This window comes from Pituophis catenifer, unplaced genomic scaffold (genome assembly GCF_029215685.1).
Source record: "Pituophis catenifer annectens isolate HBS135680 unplaced genomic scaffold, rPitCat1.0.hap2 SCAF_2, whole genome shotgun sequence".
Classification (NCBI taxonomy): domain Eukaryota; kingdom Metazoa; phylum Chordata; class Lepidosauria; order Squamata; family Colubridae; genus Pituophis; species Pituophis catenifer.
This window is the reverse complement of record NW_027256882.1, coordinates 65,591,068-65,609,545: the sequence shown is the minus strand read 5'-3', so window position 1 is coordinate 65,609,545 and position 18,478 is coordinate 65,591,068. Positions and strand designations below refer to the sequence as shown.

Below are 18,478 nucleotides of genomic sequence, written 5' to 3'. Positions count from 1 at the left end.
GCAAAGATAAAAAATGCCCATTTGGGAGAATGGATTCAGACTCGCAGTTGTGATATTCATTTCACTGCCATAAAAAAAGTTGGGTCTGGTCATGTGCCACCTCAATTTATGATCACAATGACTTACAACCAGGATTCTGGTCCCAATTGTGGTATTTAAGTCAAGGATTGTCTGTATAATAATCATTTTTTGCATTATTTTTTTTTGCTTCAAACCTATTTCAAGATCTGATCCCTAAGACTAGGTTATATCAGGGTTTTTTTTTTTTGTCTTTACCCCATTTATTAGGCTTCACACCAGGGATGAGCAGTAAGTTTCTCATCTCCAGATGTTGAACCCTTAATTCAACTCTCAAGAAACTCCAGACCCAATTCAAATTAGATTAATCTTTAGTGGAGACAACCTTCCGTAAAGTAGTGCAAAGTTATCAAACATATTACTGGTATCTATTCTAGGCTTCTGCATCCTAAAAATTGTGAATTAATGGAAGATTTCTTAATGGCCTTTAGAAACAACATATTGATAAAACAGCTCCTCCAGGATGGTACAACAGGCACAAATATTCCGCAACAAATTAGAATGTTTTTTCCTCAAGTCTATTACTTGTTGATTTAGACCTCCAGTTTTTTAATCGAATTTTATACATTCGACTTTAAAGAAAAACAAAATCATTTTGCCTAATTTTGTAATCTAAACAATGTTGAGTATATTATCTGTGGTTTGTCATCTCAATTTGGGAAGACCAAGACAAGTGAACACATTTGCTCCTTTTGCAATCCACAATCCCAATGAAATAAACTGCAACTTACTTAAACTGGATCCCACTCAATTTATGGAAATAATTTATTGCACATGTATTGATAATTGTTAACCTACACCATTTTTCTATTCTCACTTTGTTTCTGAATGGCCCTTTTATTCAAGCATCATTATGAAGGCCACATAAAATTTCCAGCTTTGGAGGCAGCATTTGAAGAACACCAGTTTGAAGAAAGCAACAATCAGTTACTTCCCAATCCCAATGTCTTCTGATTGGCAATGAAAAGGAGAAAGATGCTTGAATAGAAGAGCCTTTAATCAAAACTTACAGTAATTTTAGGAGGGAAAAAATCTTGTGAACAAGGCCGTCTAATTTTACTGCTATATTGCTACAGTTTGATATCTTGCTCATACTAATAAAAACATAGCTTCCAATCTTTGTTTCTATGTTGCTGGCTCTTTTATGGCATATTTCTGTAAAATGTTTATATTAACATAGAACTAAGAACTCTGGTTACATGTGCAAATTATAGAAAAAATTAACTGCTGTTCTTTCACCTCTCAAACAAGCAACCTGAGAAATGAATCATTGGAGGCTTTTAAAAAGAGACTGGACACCCATTTGTCTGAGTGATATACAGTCTCCACCTTGAGCAGGGGGTTGGATTGGAAGACTCCAAGGTCCCTTCCAACTATGTTATTTTGAATTTTGAAGCACAAGATTCTGCATAAAATAAATTGGCATTCTTTAATTAAATTGTTCTAAATATTGCTCTATGGCGCTGTTTAAAATCTAATAATTCTTGATTCCAGAATGTGTAACTATATATTTGGTAACTAAGGTTTAGCATAAAAACAACCCTGAGCTGTTGAAATAAAAAGCAAATACTGGAGGAGATACTGAATGACAGAAAAGAAAAGGAATAACCCCCTAAACAGCTCTTAAAACAAAATTATAAAATGAATTTATCTATATACCACCAGCCTCATGCTTTGGAGTCAAAAAGGAAAACGTATTAGTTTATTACAAAATTCCAAAATCAAAGGGTAAGTATGACCTTGTAGGAAAATACATTTTTGTTCTTAATCTTGTTGCATTCCTTTAGCATATTTGCTAAATATGATAGTATCATAGTCATTCCTTCTTAATGTGTACACCTTGAACATACATGCAAAAGGAGAAAAAAAACTATTTAAAAATCTACTTTTACAAACACTGTGAAACATATTTAATAATATGACCAAAAGTATCTACAGAAATAAATTTTAAAGATAAAACACACAGCTGCTTTGAAGACAAAGGAATGTTTCTTTTCATTGTTATTGACTACAAGATTAATTTCTGCTTTGCGGAGATGATTAATTGTAAGAACACTGATACAAAAATAATTTATTGACAAATAAATTGTTTAAAATCAAAGTAATGCATAAAATTATAGAATCATATAATCACTTCCCTAATTAAGAACTCTGAAGAAATTAAAAAAGAACAAATTCAAATAGAAATTAAAAGTCAATTAGTCTTTCATGAATAATCTTGATACCCTATTTTACTTCCTTAACTTTGTTTCATTAACCTGCATGCATGCAGGTATTTTTCACTTCAGCATAATGCAGCTAGGGAATTTCTGTAACTTTCAGTAAACAATATTTGTGTCTCTTTAAAAAATGATTTATCATTTACTTTTTTTCTGTGAAGAGTGAATGGGTTAGTATGTTGAAAAAAATTGATCAGAAACAGGAAATACATTTCATTACATCTTTGAGATTATTTTTACATGTGTGTTAGATAAATGGGTAATGTTTTTATTGCAGCAGTTAGGTCGGGTGTTGACAACCCATGGCCCCAGAGCCGCATACGGCTCTTTGACCCCTCTCCTGCGGCTCCCTGCTGACCCGGTCGTGTGACATGCTCTCTGCCCCGAGAAGGCGCAAGCCTCTCCACAGAGCCATGTGGCTGAAGCACTCCTAGCATTTTCTCCACACTGCCCGCAACCGGCTGCTTATTGTGATTCCATGTCCTTCACGGGCAGCTCAGCACCAGCTGCGGTCCCCTTTGTGCCAGCTCAGGAAGGAGGGGAAGGGGAGGAGCAGCTGCCACTGCCAGATTCAAGGAGGTAAGAACTCTGGCTCCCCCCCTGCATAGCGCGGGCTGCCCCCTGCGCTGCCCGCTACTCACCTCACTGCGCAGCGGGAGGAGTCGCCATCCCCGCTACTGCTGTGATCCCGGCCCAGGAAGTGGGCACACGCGTGAGAGAGGGAGATATGAGAGAGAAAAAAGGGGAGAAAAAGAGAAGCAGGGCAGCCACAAGCGGAGGTGAGGGGCAAAGAGGATCACCTCTCTCTATGAATTCTGCCATTGTTTGAGATCTGACAGAGTTGGTACTATCTGGTTCCTGTTGCTTCAGCAACACAACTAGTAGAACTCAGGAAGCAGTATTTATTTATTTAACAAAGAAAGGAAGGAAGGATGGAAGGAAAGGAGGGTGGAAAGAAGGCAGGAAGGAAGGCAGGAGAGAAAGAGAAGGGAGGGAGGGAGGGAGGAAGAGAAAGAGAATGAGAAAGAGGAAAAAGAGAAACAATTGAGAAAGAGAACGGGGAGAGAGAGGAAGAGAGAAATGAGAGAGCTGGAGGGAAAGAGAGAGGATGAGAGAGGGAGGAAGAATGAGGAGAGAGAGGGAGAAAGAGAGATGAGAGAGGGAGGGAGGGAGAAAGAAAGAAAGAGAGAGAGATGAGAGGGAGAAAAGAGAGAGAGATACTGGTTTCCCATAGAAAAGAAAACACCAGGAACCACAAAACCTGGCTGGGTAGTTGTGGCTGGGTGGGGGGGTCATGTGACTGGGTGGGAGTGAGTGATGTCAAGTTGGCCACACCCACCCAGGTTTTGTGGCTCCCGGTGTTTTATTTTCTGTGGGAAATTGGTCCAAATGGCTCTGAGTGTTTAGGATTGCAGACCCCTGAGTTAGGTGATTTGCTGCTCAGAAGAAATACTTAAATTTAGCTTGATAATTTTAAGAGCACTTTAGGTTTGTTTCTGTTTTCTTTTTGAAAAATTAAAATACTGACAGTTTGTGCCCCAAAGGATTAACAACTAAAAAATCAAAACTCTTCAAATTAAAATCAACACCGAGGCACATTAAAGAGCAGGAACATGTAACAGAATTGAAGGAATTAAAAAAAGATATTAAAGGATATTCTAAATCCAGATCTATATTTACATTACAAAATAAATTTAAAAGGATCAAATCAACTTTACAAAAGCATTTCCTCTTCAGTTCTTCCCTCTTCTCTTTGCACCTTCTTACAAGTTATAAATTTTGTTGGTGTTTCGTCTTAGAACAGCTAACATGACAGGTAATGACACCTCTTTGAGACAGGCAATCTCTTTCACTGTGTGCAGAGCTACACCAGGATGAGAAAACCGGCTAACACTTTTTGGCACCTAGGAAAAAAAGGAGCTTTAGACAAAGAACAGATTTCAACTCTATGCACAAGTACTGATCAGAAAGTAGGTTTAACAAGTAACAAATGATTACCGTATTTCTTGCACTATAAGACACTCCGGACCATAAGACGCACCTAGCTTTTGGAGAGAAAAAAAATCTGCCTCTGCCTCTGCCTCCCAGCATCCATCGGTATTCATCTGGCTAATGTCCTTGCAGCAAACAGCCTGGTCAGCTTCAGCACATTATCGCAGCCTGATTTACCACGAGCAGCTGATTGGCGGTTGGATTGGCCTCCCAGAATACCACCGATGAGCTGTTCCAGACTGCCGATCGCCAGTGGTGAACGGTGGGGAGTGGCGGCAATCTCCGCCACTTATAATGGGCTGAAAACGGGATGCATGGAAGCTGAAAACGGGGTGCGCGTAAACCGAAAACAGGGCACACAGTGGCCGAAAACAGCCGAAGAGTGGGGGCCAGCAGGTGGGTGGGGCTTCAGCAACATTCGCTCTATAAGACACACAGACATTTCCACCCACTTTTTTTGAGGGGGGGAGTGTGTCTTATAATGCGAAAAATACGGTATATCTGGTGTTAGATGTAACCCTTTCTATAAGATATGTCTTTCTACTGTTGCAAACAAACAGTTTTTTTTTTATTAACAATGTGTATAGCAACATGTAAAAAACCATGCAATTGCTAACAGACCTATTTACTCATCTCCTTTTATTGGTAGAAAGATTGACATCTCTTCCAAAAATGTTTTGTTATCAATATATTAATGAGCAACTGATAGCAATTTCAGCCTCAAGTTTCACTTCTCTTACAGCAGGGGTCCCCAACCTCCAGGCCACGGCCCAGTAGTGGGCAGTGAAATGTTCATCACTGGGTTGTCTGAAGTGGCAGGTGAGACAGGGCGCATCCCCACTTGCGTGAAAAGTGAGCATGTGTGGGTACGCTCTATTTGTGCAAACGATGGGCAAGTCCACCACTAGTGCAAATGGAGTTGTGCCTGCACACATGCTTGCCCACTAGAACCATCCCCGACCCCCACCCGCCGAGTCACAAAGCTGGGAAGGTTGGGGAACTCTGTCTTACAGCATTTAGTTACCCTCAAGTTCTCTGCCTATGAAATTTTTCAGTTTCTATCCTCCTATATACAGCACAGTATGGCTAAAACAATTATCATTCCTAAGACCACAAAACAACTTCTTGTCATCCCACGTGAACCACTATTATTTCCAAGATATTAACCTGAAATTTTGCCTTCATATGTGCTACTAAGGGTAGTGGCAATGTATTAAGTTAAAATAGTTTTAATGTCCAGCAACGTGCTTTGCAATCCCTTCTAGCAGTAGAATTTAACCTGTTTCTACTAAGAAATCTACAATAACTTCATTATATAACAGTTCTAAGGGTTTTAGAACACATTAAATATTTAACAATATATTGCATATAGAAACATGGAATAAGGAATTAAATTTTTGATATGTTCTATTGTGTCATATGACTATATTATTACTAATAGATTGTTACTGTTATTTATAATTATATCTATGTATCTTTTTGGGGGGGAAATGTTAAGAGATGTGGTGTTCAAAATGCAATATTGTTTCATATGATTTGGTATATACTCTATGGCTGTCTTTGACAGATGTTATTTCACAGAAGCCATGGTGGCACAGTGGTTAGAATGCAGTATTGCAGGCTGACTCTGCCCACTGCCAGGATTTCGATCCTGACTGGCTCAAGGTTGACTCAGCCTTCCATCCTTCTGAGGTTGGTAAAATGAGGATCCAGATTGTTGAATGCAATATGCTAACATTTGTAAACCGCTCAGAGTATGCTGTAAAGCACCATATAAGTCTAGGTGCTATTGCTGTAATACTTTCGTTCTTCAAGACTCATTAGTTTTAGGAAACATTTTCAGGCAGTCCTCAGTTAACAACCATTCATTCAGCAATCGTTTAGTTACAGTGAAGATGAACCAATGTAACTTGATTGGTCCTCTAAATTTATGGTTGTTGCAGAGCTTCCATGACTACATAGTCAAAATCTGGGTGCTAGGCAGCCTACTCAGACTTACAACCAGAGGGGCACTTCTCCCATATGCCTATTTCCCCCCCGCCCCCCATCTCTGCCCTTTTAACTGTCCTGCACAGCATCATTTCTCAGCAGTGGTGGCACTGCTGGAGCTAAAATAGAGGAACAGGGCTTTCAGCAGTCTCAACTGACTATTACCACCCTTGGGCCTCTACTTTAGCCCCAGTACTGCTATCCTAGTTGCTGAAGAGTGTCGCCTCAAGCCCCAGGCCACAGCCAACCAGTGCTTAGTCCCAGCCATTCCATGCTCCACAGGCCCCGCATGCCCACTTGATCTTTGCCACCTTCCTCCTGCTGGTGTGAGGCAGCTGCTGGCCATGCCAGATCTTCTTCTCAAAGCCATGTGATGCTTCTCCAAACTGTGTGATGCCTCCTCATTATGCTTCAGAAAGACTCTGAGGCCTTTTGAAAAATAGTGAAGACATCGGGATTTGGGGGAAGTGTGGGCGCAACTTTCTCGTGAGCTTTTGGAAGGCCTCAAAATCTCTTAAAAGAATCTTGAGGAGGCAGCATGCAGTTTGGAGAAGTGTATATGTAGCCTCGGAAAGAAGGTTTGACATGTCCAGAGCAACTTGCATACCTTGCTGGGAGCAGCAGGGCCTGTGAAGCACAGATTGCTGGGGACAGCTGGGGTTTGTGCTGTGGGGCTGGTTGTGGCGCAGGGCTTGAGGTTTGGCACTCTCTGATGGTGCTAGAAGTGCTGCAGCATTGCTGATACCACCATCCCCGCTGCCAAATGCTGTCCTGCAGGGGGGCAAAAAAGACAGAGATGGGGAGAAGATGGGTGAGGAATTAAGAGGAGACAGTCCCTGACTTTATCAAGGCTTCAGTCGGAGATGGACCAAACTGGGAATCGCTTGGATCAGGGTGGCTCCTCACATAACTACTCGTGGTATTTGGTTAATGACAGCAACAGAAACTGCTGGTATTGCTGTCTCTAAGCAATGCAGTCAGGTGACATTGCACTTTATGACATCAATTATTGACAGAAATTCCAGTAAATATTTGTTTAATTGAGGACTACCAGTATGTTCTTCCACCTATGATGCTTACATTCTATCTGTTAAGAGTTCCATTTGGATTAACTGTTCAGAAATTTGAACTATCAATACTCGTTGAGGTATTGAATTATTTTTCCTACTAAGTAAATTGATTTAATAATTATGTAACATTAGCACAAATGAACAGGGCCTTGGTGGCGAAGCAGACTAAAGTGCTGTTAAGTAGCACCAGCTGCCTGCAATTACTGCAAGTTCAAATCTCACCAGGCTCAAGGTTGACTCAGCCTTCCATCCTTTCGAGGTAGGTAAAATGAGGACCCGGATTGTGGGGGCAATAAGATGACTTTGTATAAAAAAGAACACTGCTTGGGGGGGCCAAAAGCCCTACTAAGCAGGTATATACAAAAGTATGAAAGCTATTGCTTAACACATTGTAAGCCGCCGAATCTCCGGAGAAGGGCGGCATATAAATTGAATCAATCAATCAATCAATCAATCAATCAATCAATCAATCAATAAATAAATAATATACCATGGATTCGGAATAATTTCATTTAATATATAAACTATGTAATCGTTAAGAGCCATTTTGCCTCTGCTTTATTTATTTGCATATCATAAAAATTCAGCAATGAAGGCAGAATTAAATTTAGATCTACTTTTAATTCTATTTAGTAGTGCTACAAATACACTGATTTCAGTTTTTACTGGATATGGAAAGCTTTGAACTAATAGAATCTTTTGGTGCCTGTAATATTGTAATATATTTGTTATCAATCTTTTGTTACAGTTTTCCGAGATATCACATGCATCAACTACAAATCAAGAGAAAAAGTAATCTGTCAGCTTTTTCACATTTCAAAATCTCATTTTTTATCCGAGGACTTTCCCTCTCAAAAACAAAAAATTCCACTTATGTTAATTCAGTATAAATAGTGAATGGATAATGGATGTATTTTTAAAAACAATCTTACCTGCCGAGGAAGGAAATAAGGTGCATCTGTTTCTACCACTATTCTATTTAATGGAATTTTTCGAACAGATTCTCTAGCCTCATTTGCTGATGGGTAAGACAGCAACGCGGTGAATCCAACAGTTAGATTTGGAAAGTAGTCTAAAAGTGGTTCAATGACACTATACCTGCCAGTGAAGCAATGCCTATGAAGGGATCAAAAATAATGGTCATCCCACTATTTCAGATGAATAACCAGTAACAAGAAAACATTAATGAAGGTCATACTAATGACTTGACAAAATATTTATGTAGCATGGTAGCTGCCATTTCAGTACTTCTTTTTTGGTATGAAAACCTTTAGTCAAAATTATCTTGAATAGAAACAATTATTTATGGAATCTTATTTCAATGAAATTCTTTCATTCGGATTATGGTTTCATTTTCAGCTTTGATTTGTGAGTTAGAAGAATCACAAATCACATGGAAAAAATATTTGATGCTTAGCTGTCCATAAAATGTAAGATCATGGCAACTGAAATCTCTTAGTTTCTAGAATTTTTCAAAGGTGTTGTCTACACCTCATTATAGTATTCTAATCAGGCAGTCTGTTATTCCCTTCAAGATCCAATTACTGTTTTTTTTTTTTAATAACAGGAATGATACAATTTAAGAATACAGTACAATTACCTGTGTATTTTGTAGTCTTTTGGTACACATTTTTTCATGATTTCCAACAGATCACCATCAGCATCTCTGCAGTGTATAACCAATGGCTTCTTTAAGGAAACAGCTAGATTCAGTTGCCTCTCAAAAACCTGAAGCAAGTAAAAAGCAGCACACCTTCAAAGGCCATTACAACTGCCCTGAGAACAAAAGTAAGACATGGGGGAAATATGCTAGCATTAAGCACAGCCTTTTATAATGTAACCAAACCAAAGCATTTTATGAATACCTAAATACAAGAAATAGTGGACTGTTTTCAGTTATTTATCACGTTTACCATTTTAGAACAGGATTATATATATGGTATTTCTTTGGAAATAGCCCTTCACGATGATTCAACAACCCATTCTGAAGTAAAAAAAAAAAGGCTCTGAATTTGTCACAACGATTCAACAATCCACTCCAAGAGTAAAAAAAGGTTCTGAATTTGTAATGTTCTGACTTTAGGTTTGAAACTGATAGTTTGAGCTGTAACTGGGGCCATTTAAGCTCAGAATATTGTTGGACATTGCCAGCAAGACCAAGAGTTGCTTTGAACTTGAAACAGAGCAACTTGATTTCAAAATTTGGCATTTAAGTTCAAAACTTTTTGGACACTTCTGCAATCCACCACTCATTGTTTATTAAAACCATTATTACTTTCAGTGGTCTGACAAGGTATTTTATCTAAAACCAGTTAATCAATGCAATTACTGTTTGGTACTACACAATTATAAAGTATCTTAACAGAGTTTAGTATAAAAATTTACCTTATGCTGCTTTGAAATGTCTGTACTACATTTATGAGAGTAATCCAGTCCTATTTCGCCAAAGGCAATCGCTTTGGGGTGTCTCATTGCCTGCAGGAGATTTCTTTCATGAAGTTCTGTGTAATAACGAGCAAAGTGCGGATGGCAGCCAAATGCCCCCCAGACCATGTCTTCTTTTAATAAATCTTCCCACAAGTTGTTTTTTAAAGTACGAGGATCACAAAAATCAGCTATACAGCCCTGAAATTCTTTAGGAAAAGTGCTACTATACATTTTCCTAAATTCAGAAAAAGTGCCTCTGAAACCTGTTTTTGAATATAACATGTCCAAATGACAGTGAGTGTCAATAAATCCTTCTTCTAAATATTTGGGCAAGCTCCTAGGAAAATTCTGGTTTACACAATTATTCGTGAAAGAGTCCGACTTGCGTGATGAGGAGAAGATGGGAACATATGCTCCTATTTCCATACTGTGGCGTCTTTTTTTCTCTTTATTGTCCAGTAACGAACCATATGACCACTCTCTCTCTTGCATACTTTCCACTGAAGGTTTTTTATCCTGCGTTGTATTCACTGATCTTTCTAAAGAAATATCACAGAGATTATTGGAATACGAGGTGTTTTCAGTGAGGCTTGAAAAAGAATGTGTTGGCTTTGGACTACTTGTCCAGTATTTTGCATAATCATTCATTTTCTGACTGTATAAATGAGGAGGATACATCACAAATTCTGTTGTTGACAATGACATTTCCTTCGGTTCTGAAAGATTGTGGTTAGGGATGGAATCTTCTTGTGAAAAAGTAACCAGTGGTTCTCCATCTTCTGTGTCAGACCAATTATTTTCAGCTGAAAGCTCTTTCTTGGGCTCCATACACTGAAAAAAAGGGGGAGGATCCATTTAAGATGAGCATAAAAATAATGATGAAATTTATTCAAAAATCTATTTTTTTCTATAACAATATTTAAAATGACAGCCATGTTATTTTTTCCCCTCAGCAGCTTCCGGTACAGTATATCCAATTGACTTGACTGTACCTAACCTTTCCAAAATGTCCCAGTGCAACACAATTTTCCAGTAGGCCAATACAATCTTCCCATTGACCTCCCTTCCTTCTCTCACCTGAACTGCTGATAGATTTACTAAGCATCTAAAACCAGTTGTTCTAAGAGTTTACTTTGAACATTATTCTTATTGGGCATGCCACAGTTCTATAAGGAAGTTATGACTATTCTCATAGTAAAAAAAGGACAGTTAAAATTGCTGTAGTAATTTTTAAAAATCCCATCTAATGTCAGATTATGTCATTAAGGCAAATAGTTGGAAGTAATATAATTCATTGAATGTAACCCATTCTGAATAATTTAGGTCTACTAAGGACTTCAGACTAAAATATATATATTCTTAATAACTTTTTATCAGAAAGTCTTAAAAAATCATGCAACTTGAAAACCCCCAGGAAAACTAATATAGTCTCAAAATGAAGTTAATTTGTGAATGTATGTTTGTCAAATATAGAAATAACATTTCAGTAAAAAAATATAGATCTTCTGTGTATCTGGAATCACATTTCCATTTACCACTTAAATCTCCCACAATGGTGCCACTTCCTAAAGTCTACATAATTAGAATCCCTAAATATTTTATCAATTAAAGCGAGTCTCTTGGATACTTAAGTCTGCTATAATTCTTGCACTATCTATGTAAAGAATAATGAAAAGCTAAGGGCATTTTAGAACATTTTCAGACTAAGTTGTAAATGTATTTTCATTCAATTTAGGTCTTTTAGATTTGGTTAAAATAGTGACATTAATACTATTTAATAATTATGTTTTTTTTTTAAAAAAATAACCTTCTAATAGGTTAATGTTTTACCTTTTGATCTGTTTCTGAATCATCCATAAACACAGATTCTTGAGAGGATTCAACAGTAACAGTTGTCTGGAAATTCACAAACTTCTCTGTGGCATCACTTTGTGCATTAGATGAAGTGGAGGAAATACATTTGTCTTTTGTTATGTTTTTTTGTTTTGCAGAAGCACTGATGCCTTTTATAAGAGCTTTCTGATTGTCACTTTTCTGCTTGGTCTCTTCAGCTTCACATTTTGAATTTCCAACTATGCTTCTCAAGTGGGTTTCTGATTTCCATTTTTTTATTTTACTTTGGCTAGCAAAAATATTACCATCAGAGATTTTGCTTAGCTGTTTAGGAGAGACTTGCTCATCTTTTTGCTCTCCAATTTGTGAACAGCTAGACTTGCTTTTAAATGTGTGCTCTGAGCGACTATTTTCTTTCTTCGTTTTATTCTGCCCAACATCTATTTTTTCTTTTACTGAAACCTGCGAAACATCTGATCCCTGATAAAGTTCTTCTTCATCTTCATAACTTGATTGTATGTGAACGTACTTGGAAGTAACCACTGGTTTGGAAAATTCTCTTGTGTTACACTTAGTTTTATTTTCTCTTTTTGTAGCTTTTTCAACATTGGAATCTTCTTGCATATCAAGTTCATCCTCAAGTCTTGACAGTCGATGACTTTGCTTTGACCTAACCAAAGGTTTGGCAAGTTCTCTTATGCTATACTTAGAACATTTGTCTTCTGTTTCTTTAATAGTCTTCTTAAAGCTGGAAGCCTGTTGAAGTTCCAATTCATATTCAGATTTTAATCGTTTATGTCTATGTTTTGAATCATGCCTTGGTTTGGAAACTTTAACACTATGCCCAGTTTTACTATCTGTTTTTGTAACAGCTTTCTCAATGTTGGGATCCTGTTGAAAATCAGTTTCATGCTCTGATCTTGATACTGTAGAAATTTGTGTTAATCCAGTTCCTGGTTTAGAAATCTCTTTTGTACTGTACTTTAAAGTTTTATTTTCTTTTTTTGTAGTATCTTTTTTGAAGTTGGAGTCCTGCTGAAGTTCTGGTTTTTTTTCAAATCGCAAGTCAATTTTTTTTTCAAATCGCAATTCTGCAGAGCTTTCCGATTTCAAAAAAACCTTCTGAATGTTGGATTCTTGTTCTTTTTCTTCTGAACTTGACATTAGAGATACATGTCTTGAAGTGCCATCTGACCAACATGATTCTTTATTGCTTTGCTTAACAGAAATATTAATACGTTCCTTTGGTGCAGTTTTCAAGCAATGTGATTTGTTTCCAGTTTGTTGCTCTTTAATTTCTGATACTACCGAAAATTGTCTCAGGTTGTTAATTGAGCCAAGTTCCTCTTCTTTAGAAGGGCTTTCCTTATGAATTCCATTTAGAGATGGAGGTTTTCTTCGGGCTTGCAACTGTCCCCCCAATATACTCAGCAGAGCTTTACGATATATTAGTCGAGGTCCCTCATCCTGATCTTGGCCTTTTATTCTTTTCCGGCCACATTCAGCCGACTTTTCTTTTAAAGCACTTTTTCTTTCAGGGACTGCTGCAATATTTATTCTTGCATCACTGCAATCTTCTTGCTTGATCTAAATAGTAAAGAGTAAGGTAAGCTTCATAAATTGTAAGTAAAAGCCAACTCACAAAACTATTTAGCTCACACTAGGTTAGGCATCAATGGCCATGTTCATCAGCAATAATAATACTGAGATTTGAAGGAATTACTGTTTACAGGCCATACATTATATGGTGCTACAGAAATGCTTTTTCCTCTTACTTGGCTCCTCACACCATCAGGACTAATCCTGCCAGAATTCGAAACTTGCCATGTCACCAGGGCTCCTGGCAATCTATTCTTAAAAACGAAACTGCAAATCAACATTTATTCTTATGTTTACAATTACTTACTACAAGGGCTGTAACCAGACAAAATAATTTAGATTATAACATAAACTATCAAACTGAGCTTAAATGGACTCCACAGGATGGTAGAGGACAGGAAGGCCTGGAGGAATGTTGTCCATCGGGTCACGATGGGTCGGACACAACTTTGCAACTAGATAAGTTAAATGTTTCTGCTGGTGGGAACAAAATTGCTAGAGGAGTGAACTCATTAAAAAAATCTAATATTTATTAAAGACTGTCAGAAAAAAAAAATATCCAGGATATATAATTTAAAAATATTTTTGAAGGCTAAATGAGAAAGCTAAATACTTAAAAAAAATACAAAATGAAAGCCTAATGACTGGATAAAAATGGAATTATCCCCCAAAGGAAATGAAGGTTATCAAAATACACCATAATGTATTTTAGTCAACTATGGGATTTTTGAGGCCATTCATCACTAAACCCTTACAAAGTAGCACTGTATAACAAATAACTGCAGAGTGATAAAAAAAACATCTAATAATCAACAGCAATATCTATATTCTAATTTCCTCTCCAACTACTTTTACTCAGCAATTTCGGTTGCTAATTGACATACCTTCAGTTTCAGGGATTCCCGAGGGGAAAACGCCACATTTTTCGTCGTCATATCGGAAGCAGCGGGCTTTGTGAGGAAGGTTTTGCTGAGGACAGGAGGCTCTTGCCCACCACCGCTGATGTCATCGTCTACTTCAAATTCATCAGAGGAAGAATCCTCGGCAGCGAACGAAGTTCGGGAGAACTCCCTGCACGAAAACGCCGGGGAGAAGACTCGAGTCTTCCCAAACTCGGCCGTCCCGCTGCCGCAGGGGCTCCCGCGGGGAGGCTGGGCCGGTGCTTCGAGGAACTTGCCGAATTTCGCAGGTGAGCTCCCAGCGAAGCCGTCCCACTCGATTTTGCGTCTCCTGCTCGGCTGCATCGGAGCTAAATTATCTGGATATTAAAACGGGGAAGGGGTGGTTAGAAAAGGCCGTTTTTAAACACATTTCCGCTTGGCTGGTGCAGTCGCTTTATTTAAAAAAATATGCTGCGGGTTTTTTAAAAAAAACCTCGCATCAGCCGAAAATGCAAATAAAAGGACCATTAGAGAATACTCCACCACACCAAGGTTCTCCCACCTTTATACGCGCGCCCTCGGATAAAACGACCGTCAACAAAAGCCATCTTTAACGCCAAAATATGGGCGAGGGGGCGCGGATCCGCTCAGCAGCAGAGCGCCACGGCTCTTCCCCGGGCCCCATCTCAGGGGCGCCAGGCGAACCCAACCTCCAACCTCCTCCTGCGAGAGCCGCAACCCCCGGGGTGGGGTGGGGTGAGGTGGGGGGAAAAGACAGGCGGAGGACCACCCTAGCAATGGCCAGAAGGGTACTTCGCGGCGAGCCCGAAAGGAGGAACGGCAGGTCACACACAACCTTCTTCCAGGCCTTGGGGACGGCCACCTCCGCCGCTAAGCCGTGCCCGCTCATTGGTCGATTCCAGCCGCCTCCATTTGCGAGGCCCGCCCTTTGACGACTCGGCCGCTTGGATCCCGCTTTCCGATACCTTCTCGCGGCCTCCCTCTCGCCGCGCGCCACCTCCCCCACCCCCACCCGCCAGGAAGCGCCTCCCTCAAAAAAAGCGTCGGGGATTGCGAAGGGGGGCTCGGAAGCCGCGAAGCTGAAAAAGCTGGCTTGACTTGGGAGGCCTGAGCCTGGAAGGGCGGGGCTTTAGTTTCAGGTCACGTGAGTGCTCGAATGGCAATAGGTGTGAGGCGAACGGCCGCTCCGGAAGCGGCTTCTTGGAAAGTGAAAGTAAATGGTCGTTTTTGTCCCAAAGGTGCTTTTTCAAGAGGCAGCTGGACTTTCTTTGAGGACGTTTCGCTTCTCTTCCAAGAGCTCTCCTTCAGAGCTGAAGAAGCTTCCTTGGATGAGAAGCGAAACGTCTCTTCAGAGAAAAACCAGAAAGTCCAGTTGCCTCTTGAAAAAGTATCTTTGGGTCAACCATGACCTGGATGACTGAGAATCTCCATAGACATGGTAGTTTAAACCAGGGGTCTCCATCAACCTTGGCAACTTTAAGACTTGTGGACTTCAACGCCCAGAAATTGGCTGAGGAATTCTGGGAGGTGAAGTCCACAAGTCTTAAAAAATTGCCAAGGTTGGAGAGCCTTGGTTTAAAAGCCGAACAGGCGTAAAACTTAACCTGTGACGTCGCTTTGAGAAGTCAGGACCCCACCTGCTTTTGCTGTCCTCCCCTCAAGGAACCGTGCGTGACTTAAAGGGACAAATGAGAAACCCCTAAGAATGCAGTTGTGATTAATTTACTATGAGAAAAGGTTGCACTTGCACAATGTGCTAAGATAAAATCAGTAAGAAACCAGCCCTCAAAAAATCGTAAGATGTTCAGTACTTAGCCTTTAAATGTTTGCTCAGGATGTTTCACATAAAAAAAGGATGGAGGGGGGGTTCCCATCCTCCTCCATAAATCATAAATATCCTGCCCAACAGACTTCTTTGCTCTAACTAATCTTGCACTTGCTGAGAGTACAGATAATAAAGCAGGGGTCTTCTTTCTGCTTTAAGAATTTCCATGTAATATTACATCATTATGCAGTATTGTACAGAGTACAGTATTGAGGCTACAGTGTTAGAACAACAGAAGAAAAAGATTTAGGTGTTGCTCACAGCAGATGGTTGCAAGTGAGTAAACAGGGTGACCAGGCAGCTGTGAAGGCAAACAAAAGTCACTAAGGGGATGACCACCATGAAAAGGAGGTCCTAATCCTGCTATATAGGACTTTAAGTCATACCCCATTTGGAATACTGTGTCCAGTTCTGGAGACCTTGCTTAAAAAATATATTGATAAAATTGAGCAAGTCCAGAGATGGGCAACAAAAATGGTGCAAGGTCTGAGGGACAAAACATCAGGAAAGATTGGAGGAATTGAATATGTGTAATCTGGAAGACAGAAGGGAAGGGGGGAGGATGATTAAAATCTTTAAATATAGTAAGGGTGTTATAAATGCTCAGTTTGGATACTCCTGCTATAGGCCAATGGACAGAACAACACTGTTGCCAAATTTGGAGAAAAAGCAGAATTATTCTTCCTTCTCTTCTTCCAAGCACTATTTCTCTATTTCTGCAATGTCCTCCTCTACAGAATGCTCCTCTGCCTCCCTCAGTGAAATAGGACTAATGATGCCTCCAGCTGGCATTCAGATAAGAGGAATTTCCACACTGTTTATTTCAGGTCTCTGATAAAGGGGGACAGAAGAAGCAGTGGCAGATTACCTTACAAGAAACAGTTAGGAATACCAACAGCTAGGAATACTATATATTTGAGTGTAGTCATTTAGAGTAAGTGGAAGCCATATAGTCATATATATATATATATATATATATATATATATATATATATATATATATATAGAGAGAGAGAGAGAGAGAGAGAGAGAGAGAGAGAGAGAGAGAGAGAGAGAGAGAGAGAGGGAGGGAGGGAGGGAGGGAGGGAGAGAGAGAGAGAGAGAGAGAATAGTTTTTGAGACGTTTTGCTCTCAGAATCACTTCCCATTTTAAAAAATTTTGGAGGACTCCAAAAGAGCTTTTGTTTATATGGGTCATATTTATCACCATTTGCTGTATTAAAAATTAAAACTGAACAAGTTTATAGAATATTTATTTATTGAATCATGTAAAAATAATATTAATGCCATTAGATAGTAACAAATACTTTTAGGAAAATATTTTTAACAAAAATAAGTAAAACATGACATTGCTTTTCCAAATATTTTTAATATCTGGCAAATTTTGATTTCATGGACCCCCAAGATGGTCTTAGGGGGGATTACCCAGTGTCCTCAGATCACGCTTCAAGAAACTCTGATATAGAAGAATAATAGTACATTAGTAGTATGTTCTTCATGCTTCTTGCAACTAGTTTTAAAAACCTCTGAATCATTATTACATCAATTTAATAAATATAACATATTATGTTATTAAATGTATATACTGCCCATCTCACTGTGAAGCAACTCTTTAAAAATTTCTTAAATAAAAACAAGAGATACAATAAATAATCCTAAGTAAATACCAGTTCCAGATTACACGCCACAGTCCTTCAGAAGGGTTAGCATTAGTCTATCACCTTCCCTATTTTTGAGAAGGCCACCATCCAAAGGATCAGCCTACCTTGTAGAGGGAAATGTTTCAGAGTATCAGTGTTGTAACAGAAACATGTTCTGCTTTCAGCTTCCTTTGCCTCACAAAACTGGGATGACCTTGTCCTTTAAGGACCTCCAACTGTCAATTCCAGCTAGAATACACACCATCTTGAAGATACCTTGTGCCAATCTTTATAACTGCATTCAGAAAACTATTGATAACCAGTGTAGGACTGATTATATTAAACCTATCATATGTTACAAGATAAAAGTTATATAAAAACCATTACCACTCAATATTTGTGCTGCTGCATTTTGCCTCAACTATACTTTTCAGAGTGCATCACATTGCAAAAGTCCAAGTATAACAAGGGTCTGAGTTATTCCAGCCAGGTCTTCCTCCAGAAGGCACCAAAACTAGTGACACAGCATGGCTGGGCACAAACAATAGGACCTCTTCTTGTTTTGCATTTGCAAATGAATGAGAGAGATAAATTATGTACTGAAGGACCTGAGACTAGATCCAAAAAGTGATGGGACTAGATGTCGCTATTATTCATTCCCATCCCCATCCCACCAAGAGCTCCAGTATTCATAGAATTTGTGAATTTATTCATGACACAAAACTATTCAAGTCAGTGTCAGGAGAGTCCATTTTACTATTCAGTCATCCCCAAATTTTCCTAATATGGAAGTGAAGTTGTAGTATTTATATTCTGCAAAAACCTCAAAAGTGTGTGGAACAGCCATCCGGTTTTGTCTGCAACAAAATTGGTCTGCTTAAGATCAAAGTAAGGCCTGTTTAAT

The 18,478-nt window shown here is 39.0% G+C and overlaps 1 protein-coding gene across 2 annotated transcripts; it reads right to left on the bottom strand.

Annotated features, from left to right (window-relative positions):
• Positions 1-1,751: 1,751 nt before the first annotated feature.
• Positions 1,752-14,942, bottom strand: TATDN2 (TatD DNase domain containing 2). 2 transcript variants are annotated; one of them, XM_070936871.1, is made up of 7 exons: positions 14,651-14,942; positions 14,092-14,465; positions 11,606-13,195; positions 9,734-10,606; positions 8,949-9,076; positions 8,281-8,464; positions 1,752-4,201 (listed from the first exon to the last, which is right to left on the bottom strand). In XM_070936871.1, exons 1-7 carry the CDS (start codon positions 14,694-14,696, stop codon positions 4,061-4,063), a joined length of 3,336 nt encoding a protein of 1,111 aa, XP_070792972.1. In that variant the 5' UTR covers positions 14,697-14,942; the 3' UTR covers positions 1,752-4,060. The 2 variants fall into 2 exon arrangements, with proteins under 2 accessions (XP_070792972.1, XP_070792973.1); XM_070936872.1 differs by lacking the exon at positions 8,281-8,464 and having other exon boundaries at positions 4,071-4,201.
• Between the last annotated feature and the right edge of the window lie 3,536 nt (positions 14,943-18,478).

What these genes read in the sequence shown, in the direction of transcription:
- TATDN2 (XM_070936871.1), bottom strand. Translation starts at nt 14,696, where the DNA reads ATGGCTTTTGTTGACGGTCGTTTTATCCGAGGGCGCGCGTATAAAG. An exon ending in CCGAGGGCGCGCGTATAAAG is followed by an intron (nt 14,466 to 14,650) that starts GTGGGAGAACCT and finishes TTTAATATCCAG; the next exon opens with ATAATTTAGCTCCGATGCAG. An exon ending in GGGAATCCCTGAAACTGAAG is followed by an intron (nt 13,196 to 14,091) that starts GTATGTCAATTA and finishes TTTACTATTTAG; the next exon opens with ATCAAGCAAGAAGATTGCAG.